Source organism: Pelophylax lessonae (genome assembly GCF_965119305.1).
Source record: "Pelophylax lessonae genome assembly, chromosome: 2".
In the NCBI taxonomy this organism is placed as follows: Eukaryota; Metazoa; Chordata; class Amphibia; order Anura; family Ranidae; genus Pelophylax; species Pelophylax lessonae.
Window position 1 is genome coordinate 319,194,651 of NC_138769.1, and position 13,285 is coordinate 319,207,935.

At 46.3% G+C, this 13,285-nt stretch overlaps 1 protein-coding gene across 1 annotated transcript; it reads left to right on the top strand.

The window, feature by feature from the left end:
• Positions 1–9,001: 9,001 nt before the first annotated feature.
• Positions 9,002–12,986, top strand: HMGN2 (high mobility group nucleosomal binding domain 2). Its single transcript, XM_082246792.1, has 6 exons — positions 9,002–9,162; positions 10,552–10,596; positions 10,684–10,713; positions 10,871–10,928; positions 12,251–12,342; positions 12,418–12,986. The coding sequence occupies exons 1-6, from the start codon at positions 9,148–9,150 to the stop codon at positions 12,451–12,453; spliced, it is 276 nt and encodes a 91-aa protein (XP_082102918.1). The 5' UTR covers positions 9,002–9,147; the 3' UTR covers positions 12,454–12,986.
• Positions 12,987–13,285: the final 299 nt, after the last annotated feature.

The window sequence follows — 13,285 nt, forward strand, 5'->3', positions numbered from 1 at the left end:
CCCAATCAATACAGCCAGCCCGGGTTCACACTGATGTGGTGCAGGACACCACATGTAATTCGCACAGAAATTGCAGCACATTCCTCTTCGAATTATGTGGTGTCTCTGGGGTGCGATTTTAACCATGGATTTGTATGGCTCAAATCGCACTACATTAGCACCAAACTTGTGCGGGACCCTTTTTTTTTTTTATCCACACCAGAATCAGATCGCATGGGTGTGAACACCCATGAGATCTGATTCTGTAAATCGCACTGCGTTATGCAAACTGATTTGGGGGTGTTGTTAACTTAACATACACTCCGCATTAACAGGTTGTGATTTTGATGTGGTGTGGAATCCGCAGCAAATTCGCACCGCATCTAGTGTGAACTGAGGCTCAGTGTTGATGGGAGAATCCCTCCCGTAGAGCCACTGTGTCCTCCCAGCAGGAGGAGCACACAGGGATTACTGCTAGCGGCTATAATAGTCGCCAGTAAAAATTGCATGTAAAATTTGACAGGCTGGTTGTACCAAAGATGATCGATCAATTTGGGTACATTCATCCTGCCCATATATGATTTAAATCTCAGCCATTCCCTACTTAACTGGCCAAGATTTAAACCGTCTATGGCCAGCTTTAAGGCCTCATGCACACTGGACGTTATAAAAACGCCAGTAGCTTTAGCTGTAGAATGGCAAGTAAAAAAACGTGAGTTTTGCAGCAATTTTAAATTGGCTTTTTTTGGGGGTTTTTTTTTAGCAAAACTATACTCCCACAATAGCTTATGGCTTGAAAACACCCTTAAACGCTGAATAGCCAAGTTTTTCAGCATTTTGGAGCATTTTTCAGAGATAGAGCGTTTTTACAGCTGAAAAAAATAACTCCTCTTCAAACCCACTAGTTCTGGGTTTTTTTTTCCAGCCACAAAAAGTCCCTGTTGATAAAAGCCTATGTGTATATGGACACATAGGATAACATGTTGGGGAGTTTACTGGCTGTAGAAAAAACATCTGAAGCCAAAAATAGTACAGTAAAACCTTGCATTGAGAGCATTTGCAAGACAAGCAAATTATTTTTATAAATTTTGATTTGATAAATGAGTGATGTCTTGATATACAAGTAGCGTCATGTCACAACTTGAGTATTAGGCTCCATGTACACGGGACGCTGGAAATGGACGTTTAGGAGCAGTTGGGCGTTTTTTTCAGAAGTCCCTGAACGCAGCTCCATGTTATCTTATCTGTCCATGTACACATGGTAGTTTACAGTCATTTGCAGGCAGTTGCGTTCAGGGACTTTTTTTAGAACGCAATTATATTGCGTTTGAACGTGTGTTTCCCGACGTTTCAAACGCAGAAACGCGGCCGAACGTGACTAAACGTGACTGAACGTGATGAACCTACGTTCAGCCACGTTATACGTTTTTTTTCTTCCATTCAAAATCAATGGTTCCCTATGGGAGCCTATTGATTTGAATGGAAGTCGCACCGCAAGTCGGATCCGACTTGCGGCGCGACCTGCACTGTGAGAATCTTGAGGGGGAACTCCACGCCAAAAATGGGAAAAAAAACTGCGTGGGGTTCCCCCCCAGGTTCCAAACCAGGCCCTTCGGGTCCGGCATGGAATTTGAGGGTAGCCCCACGCCGAAAAAACGGCGTGGGGTCCCCCCCAAAATCCATACCAGACCCTTATCCGAGCATGCAGCCCGGCAGGCCAGGAAAGGGGAGGGGACGAGCGAGCGGCCCCACCCCCCCTGGACCACACCAGGCCACATGCCCTCAACATGGGGGGGTGTTGGTGCTTTGGGGCAGGGGGAGCTCTGCACCCCCCACCTCAAAGCACCCTGCCCCCATGTTGATGAGGACAAGGGCCTCATCCCCACAACCCTGGCCGGTGGTTGTGGGGGTCTGCGGGCAGGGGGCTGATCGGAATCTGGAAGCCCCCTTTAACAAGAGGGCCCCCCAGATCCCGGACCCCCTCCCTGTGTGAATGGGTATTGAGGTACACTGTACCCCTACCCATTCACCCCATAAAAGATAGTGTATGTAAATAAGGACAGGAGACGTTTTGGAAAGTTTATTAAAAATCTTCATCCGGCTCTTCGGGGTCTTCTCCCCTCCGGGGGTCTTCTGCTCTTTTGCTGTCCGCCCTTCTGCTGTCCTCTCTTCTTGTCTTCTCCTCTCCGGGGGTCTTCTGCTGTCTTCTCTCCGTGGGGTCTTCTGCTCTTTTGCTGTCCGCCCTTCTGCTGTCCTCTCCTCTCCGGGGGTCTTCTGCTGTCTTCTCTCCGTGGGGTCTCCTGCTCTTTTGCTGTCCGCCTTTCTGATGTCCGCCCTTCTGATGTCCTCTCTTCTTGTCTTCTCCTCTCCGGTCTTCTGCTCTTGTGCTGTCGGCTGTCGGCTCTCCTTCTTCCTCCGGTCCTCCTCCGACGACGTCTCCAGCGATTATGCCGGCCTCTGGTCTCTGCAGCTTATTATATAGCCATTAGGGGCGTGGCCGCCAGATGACATCATCGGGAGACCACGCCCCTTGTGTCACATGTGACGTCACATGTGACACAAGGGGCGTGGTCTCCCGATGACGTCATCTGGCGGCCACGCCCCTAATGGCTATATAATAAGCTGCAGAGACCAGAGGCCGGCATAATCGCTGGAGACGTCGTCGGAGGAGGACCGGAGGAAGAAGGAGAGCCGACAGCCGACAGCCGACAGCCGACAGCACAAGAGCAGAAGACCGGAGAGGAGAAGACAAGAAGAGAGGACATCAGAAGGGCGGACAGCAAAAGAGCAGAAGACCCCACGGAGAGAAGACAGCAGAAGACCCCCGGAGAGGAGAAGACAAGAAGAGAGGACAGCAGAAGGGCGGACAGCAAAAGAGCAGAAGACCCCCGGAGAGGAGAAGACCCCGAAGAGCCGGATGAAGATTTTTAATAAACTTTCCAAAACGTCTCCTGTCATTATTTACATACACTATCTTTTATGGGGTGAATGGGTAGGGGTACAGTGTACCCCAATACCCATTCACACAGGGAGGGGGTCCGGGATCTGGGGGGCCCCCTTGTTAAAGGGGGCTTCCAGATTCCGATCAGCCCCCTGCCCGCAGACCCCCACAACCACCGGCCAGGGTTGTGGGGATGAGGCCCTTGTCCTCATCAACATGGGGGCAGGGTGCTTTGAGGTGGGGGGTGCAGAGCTCCCCCTGCCCCAAAGCACCAACACCCCCCCATGTTGAGGGCATGTGGCCTGGTGTGGTCCAGGGGGGGTGGGGCCGCTCGCTCGTCCCCTCCCCTTTCCTGGCCTGCCGGGCTGCATGCTCGGATAAGGGTCTGGTATGGATTTTGGGGGGGACCCCACGCCGTTTTTTCGGCGTGGGGCTACCCTCAAATTCCATACCGGACCCGAAGGGCCTGGTTTGGAACCTGGGGGGGGAACCCCACGCAATTTTTTTCCCATTTTTGGGTGGAGTTCCCCCTTAAGATTCTCACAGTGCAGGTCGCGCCGCAAGTCGGATCATCCTGATCTGACTTGCGGTGCGCCTTCCATTCAAATCAATAGGCTCCCATAGGGAGCCATTGATTTTGAATGGAGGCAGAAAAACGCTGCTAAAAGCAACGTGGCCAAACGTGCAATAACGCAAATGGAAAAAGCTACTGAAAGCACGTTTAACAGCTGCTTTTTCCCGGCGTCAGAAATAGCTTTGCAGGACGTTTTTTCTAACGTCCCGTGTACATGGAGCCTTAAAGAGAAGAGAGGTGCCTCTGTACGCTGCTGCTGATAAAGTGACGTTTAGGAGCAGTTGGGCATTTTTTTTCCCCAGCCCCTGAACTCTCCTTCTCTATGTTATTTCATCTGTTCGTTTAGAGGCATTTTTTTTTAAGGAAAAAAAAATTGCGTTCAGGATGGATGTTTATAGGCATTTTAAATGCAAAATGCTTCTAAAAGCTTGAAAATATGTCTAAATGGTTATAAGCACGTTCATAGGCTTTTGTAATAGGGAAACATTGCTGACCATTTGTTTTAGGGAAAAACAGAGAGAGAGAGAGATCTGTTTTCTGCAAAAACGCTTTCAAACTAAAACGCTGATGAACGCCGGTAAACGTGGTCAAACTGACATATTTAACTTTGTTTACTGTCAAGTTCCAGTGTTCGGAAGAGGTTTTCAAATGTCCAGTGTACATGACGCCTAAGTCTGGCAATATGGTTACATTTAAAGCGGAGTTCCGGGCACAAAAACAATATTTTTTTTTTGTGCCCCTCCGCTAGGTATGCCTCACCTGAAAAGGAATTGGATAGTTTTTTTTTTTTTTTGTTTACTTACCTTGCAATTGAAGATCGAAGATACTCACCACAGAGTACTTCCTCCCTCGGAGCCGCGGCTCACCCCGTCACTTCCTGCCTCGCTATGATTCCTGGGAGCTGAACGTCACAGCTCCCAGGAATCAATGCGACGGCACCGGCCCCGCTCGTCATTTCCGGGCGACGCTAAACAGCTTCTGGGCATGCCCAGAAGCTGTGGAGGAATGCGGCGCCGCGCCGGAAGTGACGAGAGGGGCCGGTGCGGCGCATTCTGGGACAAGAAGACGCGGAAGAAGACACAGAAGAGGACCGCGCCGGCTTCAGCTGCCCACAAGAGAGATGGAAACGCTGTGGAAGAAATTTTATAAGTAAGTATTTCTTCTAAAAGTTAACTGCGAACCGGGACAGATCAGAGACTAGCCATTGTGGAATGTGCTAGCCCTGACTGTCCCGGGGGTATGTTTATTAAAAAATGACATCTGTGCCCGGAACTCCGCTTTAATGAAGGTACAACATTTACTAACTCACATGGTTGATGATTAAAACATGCATATTTAAGTATAGACTGTCCTCCGCACCGCCATCAACGTCACCCATCCACGCTGCACTCAATGATCACTTCAAGCCTTGCTTTCAGATCACTCAACCGCAGGGAAAGTCTTCCCAGTCACAATTGCAGACTGACAGCGGTGAGAGCTGGTGGTGCTGAGGATGGTCTATGTGAGGGGTCTCCAAACCGCGGCCCGAGGGCCGGATGTGGCCCTTTGCTAGCCTTTATTCGGCTCTTGGAGCACTATTCTTGCCAATGATATGAGGCAATATTCCTCCAACTGATACAAAACAATGGGGTACTATATCTTCCACTGATACCAATGATGGCTTACTGTTATTCCCACTAATACTAATGATGGGGTACTTTTACTCCCACTAATACCAATAATGGGGCACTAATCCTCCTACTGATTACAAACCCTGAGGCCATGTTTATTTTCACTGATGCTGGGCCCGAGACATTTTCCACCCTCACTGACCACAACATGGACCCCCCTAAAGTCTGAAGGATAGTAAACTGGCCCTTTGAAAAGTTTGGAGACCCCTGGTCTATGTGGACAGCTTTACCCCCGATGTGCCTCTTTTAATCATCAACCATGTGAGTTGCTAAATGTTGTACCTTCATTAAATGTAACCATATTGCTACACTTAAGGCCCGTACACACGAGTCGAAATTCGGGAATTTTTGTCCGACGACCGATCTGCCGATTTTCGGTTTGTTAGTATGATGCTTCCGACAACCGACTCCGACTTTTCGGCCGAAAAAAAATCTGGTGTGCAGGCTATAAAATTTTTGTCCTGTCAAAACACATCTGATTTTCGTGCAGTCAGTACAGATTTCGACAGGGAAAAATCTTATGAGCAAGACTGGGCATGCTCAGAGAAGAAAGAACACAAAGAAAGCAAACCAACACATGACATCACTTCTGAAGTAGAATTTTGTCGTGCGGGAAAATTTGTGTGCAGTCTAGGCACATTCCAACCAACAAAACACCACTCTAGACAAAAGATGGACGACCGGTCGGCGGAAATTCGTTGCGTGTATACTAGGCTTTAGGCTCTGTTCACATATTGGTGTCCCGAATCGCACGCAGTTTTTGTACTTCTTTTGGGCGACAGGCGTCTTGCAATTCTGTTTGTGCGATTTTACTGCAGTCGACAATTGTGGCAAAATTTTGCCATGTTTAGGGTGCCATTGGGAGTAACAGGAATCGCACGATTTGCTGCGATTCGGGATCGTGGGCAAAATCCCCGTGATCCGGGACGCCAATATGTGAACGGAGCCCTAGAGGCGCATCTCTTCTCTTTCATACTCTGTAGCTTCTTCTGGATTTTGCTCGTAATCCCCTTATGGAAGCTGCTATATGTGGATGGACATTTTATGGTTACACAAAAATCTTTTTATATGGACTATAAACTGAAAGACTTATGAATAAATGGTTATGGAACGAATCATCTGAGTTTTCATTATTTATTATTGGGAAATTTACTTTGATATACAAATGCTTTGGATTACAAGCATGTTTCCGGAACAAAATATGCACGCAATCCAAGGTTTTGCTGTAGCTGTTAAAAAGTCCAGTGTGCATGCAGTGCCATCTTAAGAATATTAAAGGGCCCCGGGCAATGCAGTGCACTGGGGCCCTGCCTACACAATCACCCACGAGAATAAAAATGCTAATTATCGATAAGGCTATATTTATTGGTACAGCAGTGCCAGGCTAATGACAGCTTCCAAGTTCAGCAGCTGGGTCTGGTGAACACACACACAGACGGGAGTCAGACTCGACTGTCCTGTGTGCGCGCCTGTTCCCGTGGAGGCAGACAGGCATTCCTGCAGTTGTGGGCTCCCCCTCCACGGCCCAAGTGGCCTGACAGCAGCGCAGGGCCGACAGGCATTTTCCACCTGCCAAGTTCGGCGGCGGGATGCACACAAGAGTCGGGACTAATGCTTGGCTGGGGCTGGGCAGGTGGGGCCCCGGGCAACTGCCCAGCGTGCCCATTCGGCAAGATGGCCCTGTGTGCATGAGGCCTAAAGGTTTTATATATTTTCAGTGTCAATGTCAAGGCTATATGAAAGACACCTTCATGTTTTGCTTTTTACTCTCTTTAAGCCATCCACAGATATAGCAAAATTTGGCTGGTTCTGCAGTTCACTGATGATTGAAAGAAAGAAAACTGCATAATGTATGGCCTTATTGCCAAAGGGCACCTTTAGGCCTCATGCCCACGCCAGTAGAAAGCTGTAGCTTTAGAAGGAGTTTTTCAGGTTTTTTTTGCAGTAGCTTTTTTTCAATTTTTTTTTAGCAAAGCTATACGCCCACTAAGGCCCCTTTGACACATGCTGTCCGTTCATCCGTTTTTGCATTGGTAGTGGATGTAAAAAAAGACTGATGAAAAATTTATGAAAAACAGATGAAAAAGGAAGGAAAACTGATACATTTTGACATGACTGAACTGAACGGACAGTATGTGTGAAAGGGGCCAAAAGCTCATGGCACAAAAAGGTTGATAAACGCCTAATAGCCACGTTTTTCAGCTTTTATCAGTTAGAGCGGTTTTACAGCTGAAAAATGCCTCTTAAAAACCACTAGTTCTGGGGGGTTTTTTTCCAGCCAGAAATGACCCCTGCCTAAAACTGCTGATAACAGCCTATGTTTACATGGACAAATAGGATAAGATGCTGGGGAGTTTACTGGCTGCAGAAACAAAAATGTCTAACGCCAAAAGCAGCAGCTGTAAAAACGTCCAGTGTGCATGAGGCCTTAGTAATAAGGCAGGCCATATATTATGCATCCTCCCATGCCATCTGACAAAGCAGCCCAACAAAGGGCCACAATTGAGCACCAAAATCCTCAACATCAATGCAATTTGCTGCAAAGTTTACATTTGCCAATTTTATGGTCTGCGCTAATCAAATTTTGGATAATTCACTCAGTACTACTTAGGGGCTAAAGCAATTACCTCGATTACAAAACGGTTTGACTACTATTGTTTCCTTTCCCAATAAACCTGTGTCAGGTGAAACCACCCCCCCCCCCTTATTTCTTCCTCCTAAACAGAACCCCTCCTATGACCCGAGAGGATCCGTTTAGTGCTAAATCCAGGCCATATTATCCTTGCACATGTGCCCTTGTCTGATGTACACGACCAGCTGGAAGCGCTCTATGTTATACAAAGAACAATAGTTCTTTATGCTACCCCACTAGTCTCTCCACCCATCTCACACTTATGCTGCACGCTACCCCCCCCCCCCCCCCTCAAAAAAAAAAAAAAAAAAAGATGGGGGCACAAAACAACCGTCTGCAGAAAGCTGGGTACTGCATGCTGACAAAAACAATATGAATACCTACATTACACTAATGGTTCAGTTTAAAGTTCCTAAAGCCACTGAGCACTGCAGCACCTGTCTTAAATCACATTTAACTGAATGTAAAGCTACTTTTTATATCATTTAGATTATTTTTGTAGCTACATAAACACGGTGTGCAGGCTTAAGTGCATTGTCTGTAACAGGAAGCACAACTAGCAGCACTCACTGTGCAAAAATGGAGGCTGTATAGGCTGTGGTGCTTTCTATGTAGAGCCTCCAGCAGCCATGTCAGGCTCAGTGAGCTCCCTCTGTGCTGAGGGGCCCATACCACACACGCTGCGAGCGCTTCCATCCGCACGTACTGCAGTCTATGGACACCATTAATACACGTGCAGTTCCAACAGGCAGGAGCCCGAGCTGACGAGATAATACCGGCCATAAACACAACACTGACCAGCAAAGCACTGCGCGCACTTTTTTTTTTTTATTATTCTTATCGGCTGAGCCGAATGCACATATATATATTTTATTTCGGGAAAGGGATATCACTGCGGCGGCCGTTCGACGTACGCATCTGCATTTTTTATTCAACAGGTACGTTATGCGCTTTAGTCGGCGTGGGGTAGGCTCAGTAATGGTGGTTTTGCCACCATGGGCACCCTTCACTACAAAAAAAAATCCCCGAGAGGGCACACAAACACACACCTTCTTCCCCTGTCAGGCTGCACTGCGCGCCCTTTCTCTACCTCACCCCCCCTCACTCGCCCACGCAGGCTCTTCTTCCTGTTGGCGCGCACCCTGTCTCCTCCCAGCTCCCGCCCAGACTGACCAGCCCACGTGTCACCGCTCAGCCAATCCCCGCCGGCACAGGGCGCAATCCGGATTTGACCGGTCGTATTCCGGACCGGGTATAAAAGGGGCGAGCACAGCCGGCGCTTGTTTCATTCGCTAGGAAATAACGGCTTTGAAGTTTCTGTCTTTGCTTGCTGCCGTCCGAACTCAACAACATGCCAAAACGAAAGGTAAGGCTTATGCACGGGGTTGTAGGAATAGGAAAGTCGTGCAGAGGGAATTTGTGGCCGCCACCATAATGGCGGAGACGAGGAGGGGGAGGGAAGGATTGGCTTGTGTAAGCTAGAGACCATTCCTGTTATTTATGAGGGGGATTGTGTTAATAACGAATACGTTGTCCGGTATTGTGTGTGAGAGGAGCCGTGCGTTAATTAACTGGCCGTTTAAACTGTGTAACGCGGGAAAGAGTGAGGAGGGGCGGGGCTTCCGCCAAAACAAGGAGCGCGAACACGAAAGGGGGCGGGATCTAGTACCCCTTACGGCTTTTCTTGTCAGGGTGGGGTGATCGGGTGTTGCCTGGGGGATGCTGTGCCTTCATTCTGGCAATGGTGGATCGTGTTGCTTAGAAAGGCGCCTTTAGTTTTATGGAATTGTACTGAGGACACGAGTCTTGTTTTATTGGTTGCATCATACATTTAGTGTAGTATCGTGGATCAACGTAAAAAAAATGCCTTTGCGGTTAATATTAAAGCATGTCTTTGGTTGTTCGTCCTTAGATCCTTATTAAAGTACAGGTTCATGTTCTGTAAACAATGCCAGGAGGAGATGATTTATGATCACGTGATACCCCCTCCCCCCAGCCATGTAGTCACTTTTTGTATTTTTTTTTCCCTGGGGATTGCTAGACTAGTAATGTCTGCAAGAGGTTTTCTTAACCAGAATATCCAGATTGTCTAGTGTGCCCTGCTCTGAGGATATTGGGAGTGCTTGCTTTCTCAGGGTCTGTCAGTGCTGTGCTGTATCGAGTGGCCATTTTCTAGTATTACATGACCTCTTTGGATAAAGTGTTCAGCAGGGCTCAGACTTATCCAGCGTACTTGTGTAATCCAGTCCTTAAGATAAACTGGCTTCTCCATAGATTTCTGATCCCACAAAACAAGGATCGTCAGTTGTATTTTTATATTTTTCAGTTTAAAGGAATCTGATTTTTGTACGTTCAAGTGTGCATGACTTCAAGATGCACACAAAGCTAGTGGAGGTCACTATAGTCCATTTTGTTTTACTTCTGTTTGCTGTGTTGCTGCCCTTAGTAGAAATCCTATTCCAATCCAATCACTACTGTGGTTTTGATAACTCGCAAAACAAAATGGCCTTGTGATGTGCTGAAATGGCTTTTAAAGCTGTAAAAGCATTTGTATATCAGCTGAAGATTGGGATGAGTCCAAACCTAGTGATGATGCAGCCTGACACCTACAAAGTGGAGACTGTGTAGTCTAATAAATTGGTGTGTTCTGCATAGGATAATCACCTTTTAGCTTAATTTGGTTCTTCTAGTGATATCACACTGCTAGCTTGAAACCATATTTGTGATGTATACTAAACTGGTTGTATTGTTACAGGCTGAAGGAGACTCAAAGGTTGAGAAGTCCAAAGGAAAGGATGAGGTGAGTTAATGAGTCTACTCTAGTCTGCCTTTTTCTGTGAATTATAATTGTGCTTGGTTTTAATTTTTCTTGTGCTTTTTGTTGTAGCCACAAAGGAGATCTGCCCGGCTATCTGCTGTGAGTATCCAAACTGACTTTTTTAAACTACAGTGTTAAAAAAGTGGCCAAGTGCATGCTTTAAAGCAGTGCTTAGAACCCTTCTATACTGAATGCATGCATAAAGTGTTGGCACGTGGTTCATTTTTTTTCTCCCTCCCCTCTTGTATCTTTACAGAAACCAGCCCCACCTAAACCAGAGCCAAAAGCGAAGAAGGCAGCTGCTCCAAAGGCAAGTATAAAATGCTGCTACAAAGTTTGTGAGCACATTTATGAGGCGGTTTTTTTTCCCTCCCATGGATTGTTTTTCACTTAAACTTTGTTTTAGGGAAAAAAAATTAAGTGGAATTGCTCAAAGCTTAACGATTAAGTACATGGCATAACTAACTAAATGGTTTATTTCTAATAGAAAATATAACACAGATTAAAATAAAGCCTGCTTTTTAGGTAGAATACCAGTAATCAAACTCATGTCATGCCACATTTTGTGGTATTTTAGTGCAGCATTCAGGTACTGTCTGAAGGGGGTGGCCGGGGATATCAATGAAACCAAAGACCCTTAGAATAAGTCAGGCTCTAGCCTCTTATCACTAGTGCACATATTGGGTGTTTGTCTGCCATAATGTCCTTCCTGCATGATGATTTCATTGCCCTCTATAAAACAGAAAAAATAGCGAGTCAGACCCCATCATAAAGGCCTTATGCAACAACTAATCTTGGGACAGACCAAACCTATAACCGTAAGTGTGCAGATATTTACTCTTAATAATTCAGTAATGGCATTTTACAGGTTTTCTGGAGTTGTAAAGCCTAAACCTGGACGTATGCTGTTAGCCTTTTGCACCTGAATCCTACTGTAGCTGTTTTAGTCTGACAGCTTGCCCTGCTCTTGCTGACCCAATTTTGTTTTGGGTGAGGGTGCCCACAGCCACAAACTGGGCAAATCTCAGACCCTGTACCATAGTGCCTGGTTTACTGTTTGTAGAAATTGACATTTGCATTTAAGGTGGTTCTTAATACATAAGGTTCCCATCTCAATACAGCAATGTTGCTTGATACTTGGCTGTCCTGGGCTTTCTCCCTCTTTCCTGATTGGTTGAGACAACAGCAGGCGCAATTGGGTCCCGCTGTTATCAGTGAGCTAATGAGCAGAGGGGGTGGGGGATGAGCCACTGCTATGTGTCTAAATGGACACCTAAAAGCAGTGGCTCAAATGCACCCATAGCAAGCTGTTTATAGGGCAGAGGCCAGGAGCGCACACCGGGACCTGAGAAAAGGAGGATCTGGGCTGCTGTGCTAAACCACTGCGCAGATCATGTAAGTATAACAGGGTTTTTAAACAAACTTGAATATTACTGTAATGTCAAGTTTTGTTTATGAAGCAGCCTGTACTCATGTCCACACATCTGCCATCATGACTAGTAATGGTACACTGTAAAAAACCATATGAGGTTTTGGCCCCCTGTGTCAGTTTGGGTTGGATAATGGCTGCTTTAGTAAAATGTTCTGTTTCTTGCTGTTGGTGTGGATATTAAATTTTTTGTTTTCTCACAGAAAGCTGACAAAGCTCCCAAAGGCAAGAAAGGAAAGGGAGACTCTGGAAAAGATGCCACCAATGCTGCAGAGAACGGAGAAGCAAAGTCCGACCAGGTTGGTATTGCATAATCGTGCTCCCTTTCCATGTATTGAAAGTATTGAAACTAATTTTATTTTCTTATTTTACAGGCACAGAAAGCAGAGGCATCCGCTGATGCCAAGTGAACTGTGTGAATTTTGATAATTGTGTACTTCTGGTGACTGTACAGTTTGAAATACTATTTTTTATCAAGTTTTATAACAATGCAGAACTTTGTTTTACTTTTTATTTTAAGCTGTGTTTGGCAAATGCTTTGTGGGTTTTAATGGGCAGGGTGTGACGTGACGGTGTGATCTTCACTCATTTTAACAGCTACATTGAGCCCCTGTGTTTTTACTCCCTCCATGAAATTGGCATAATTTACTTTACGGTTTCCTCTATTCTGTGGGGAAAATAGGCAGCTATTCAAGCCTTTACCGTGCCCCGGGGTCCTTGGTTTGAAGAAGATGGTAAAGCCAAAGTACACAGGTGCCTGTCTGAGGCAATCTCGATCCTCCTAATGTGAAGCATCTATCCTGTTACTGATAAATGTTAATGGTTTTTATAGTGAACTGTATTCTCGGGGCTGGGAATTGAAGTATCATGCTTTAGTGTCCTGCCTGATTTGCAATGCCTATAATGACATTTTAAATAAATTTCGGAGTTTGCTCATTAAGAATCTGAGTCTTCTATTGGAAAATATAACTGTTTTTGTATCTAAAGCATAGGCAAAATATGGAATTTAAAAAAAAAGCGTGAAGTACAGTTAAAGCTGGGCTCCATGTAGATATAGCATACATTTTGCAGCTCTGTAAAGTTGAAGCTGAACTTAAGCAAAAAATGAGACGTGTTCAATTTTTAAATGTGAGTGATATTAACCTGTTGCCGACCACCCGCTGCCTTTTTACTGCGGCAGGGCGGCTCCTGCGTGAACCGACGTTGACCTACGTCAGTCGCGCGCCTGCAGCTTAGGGGCAG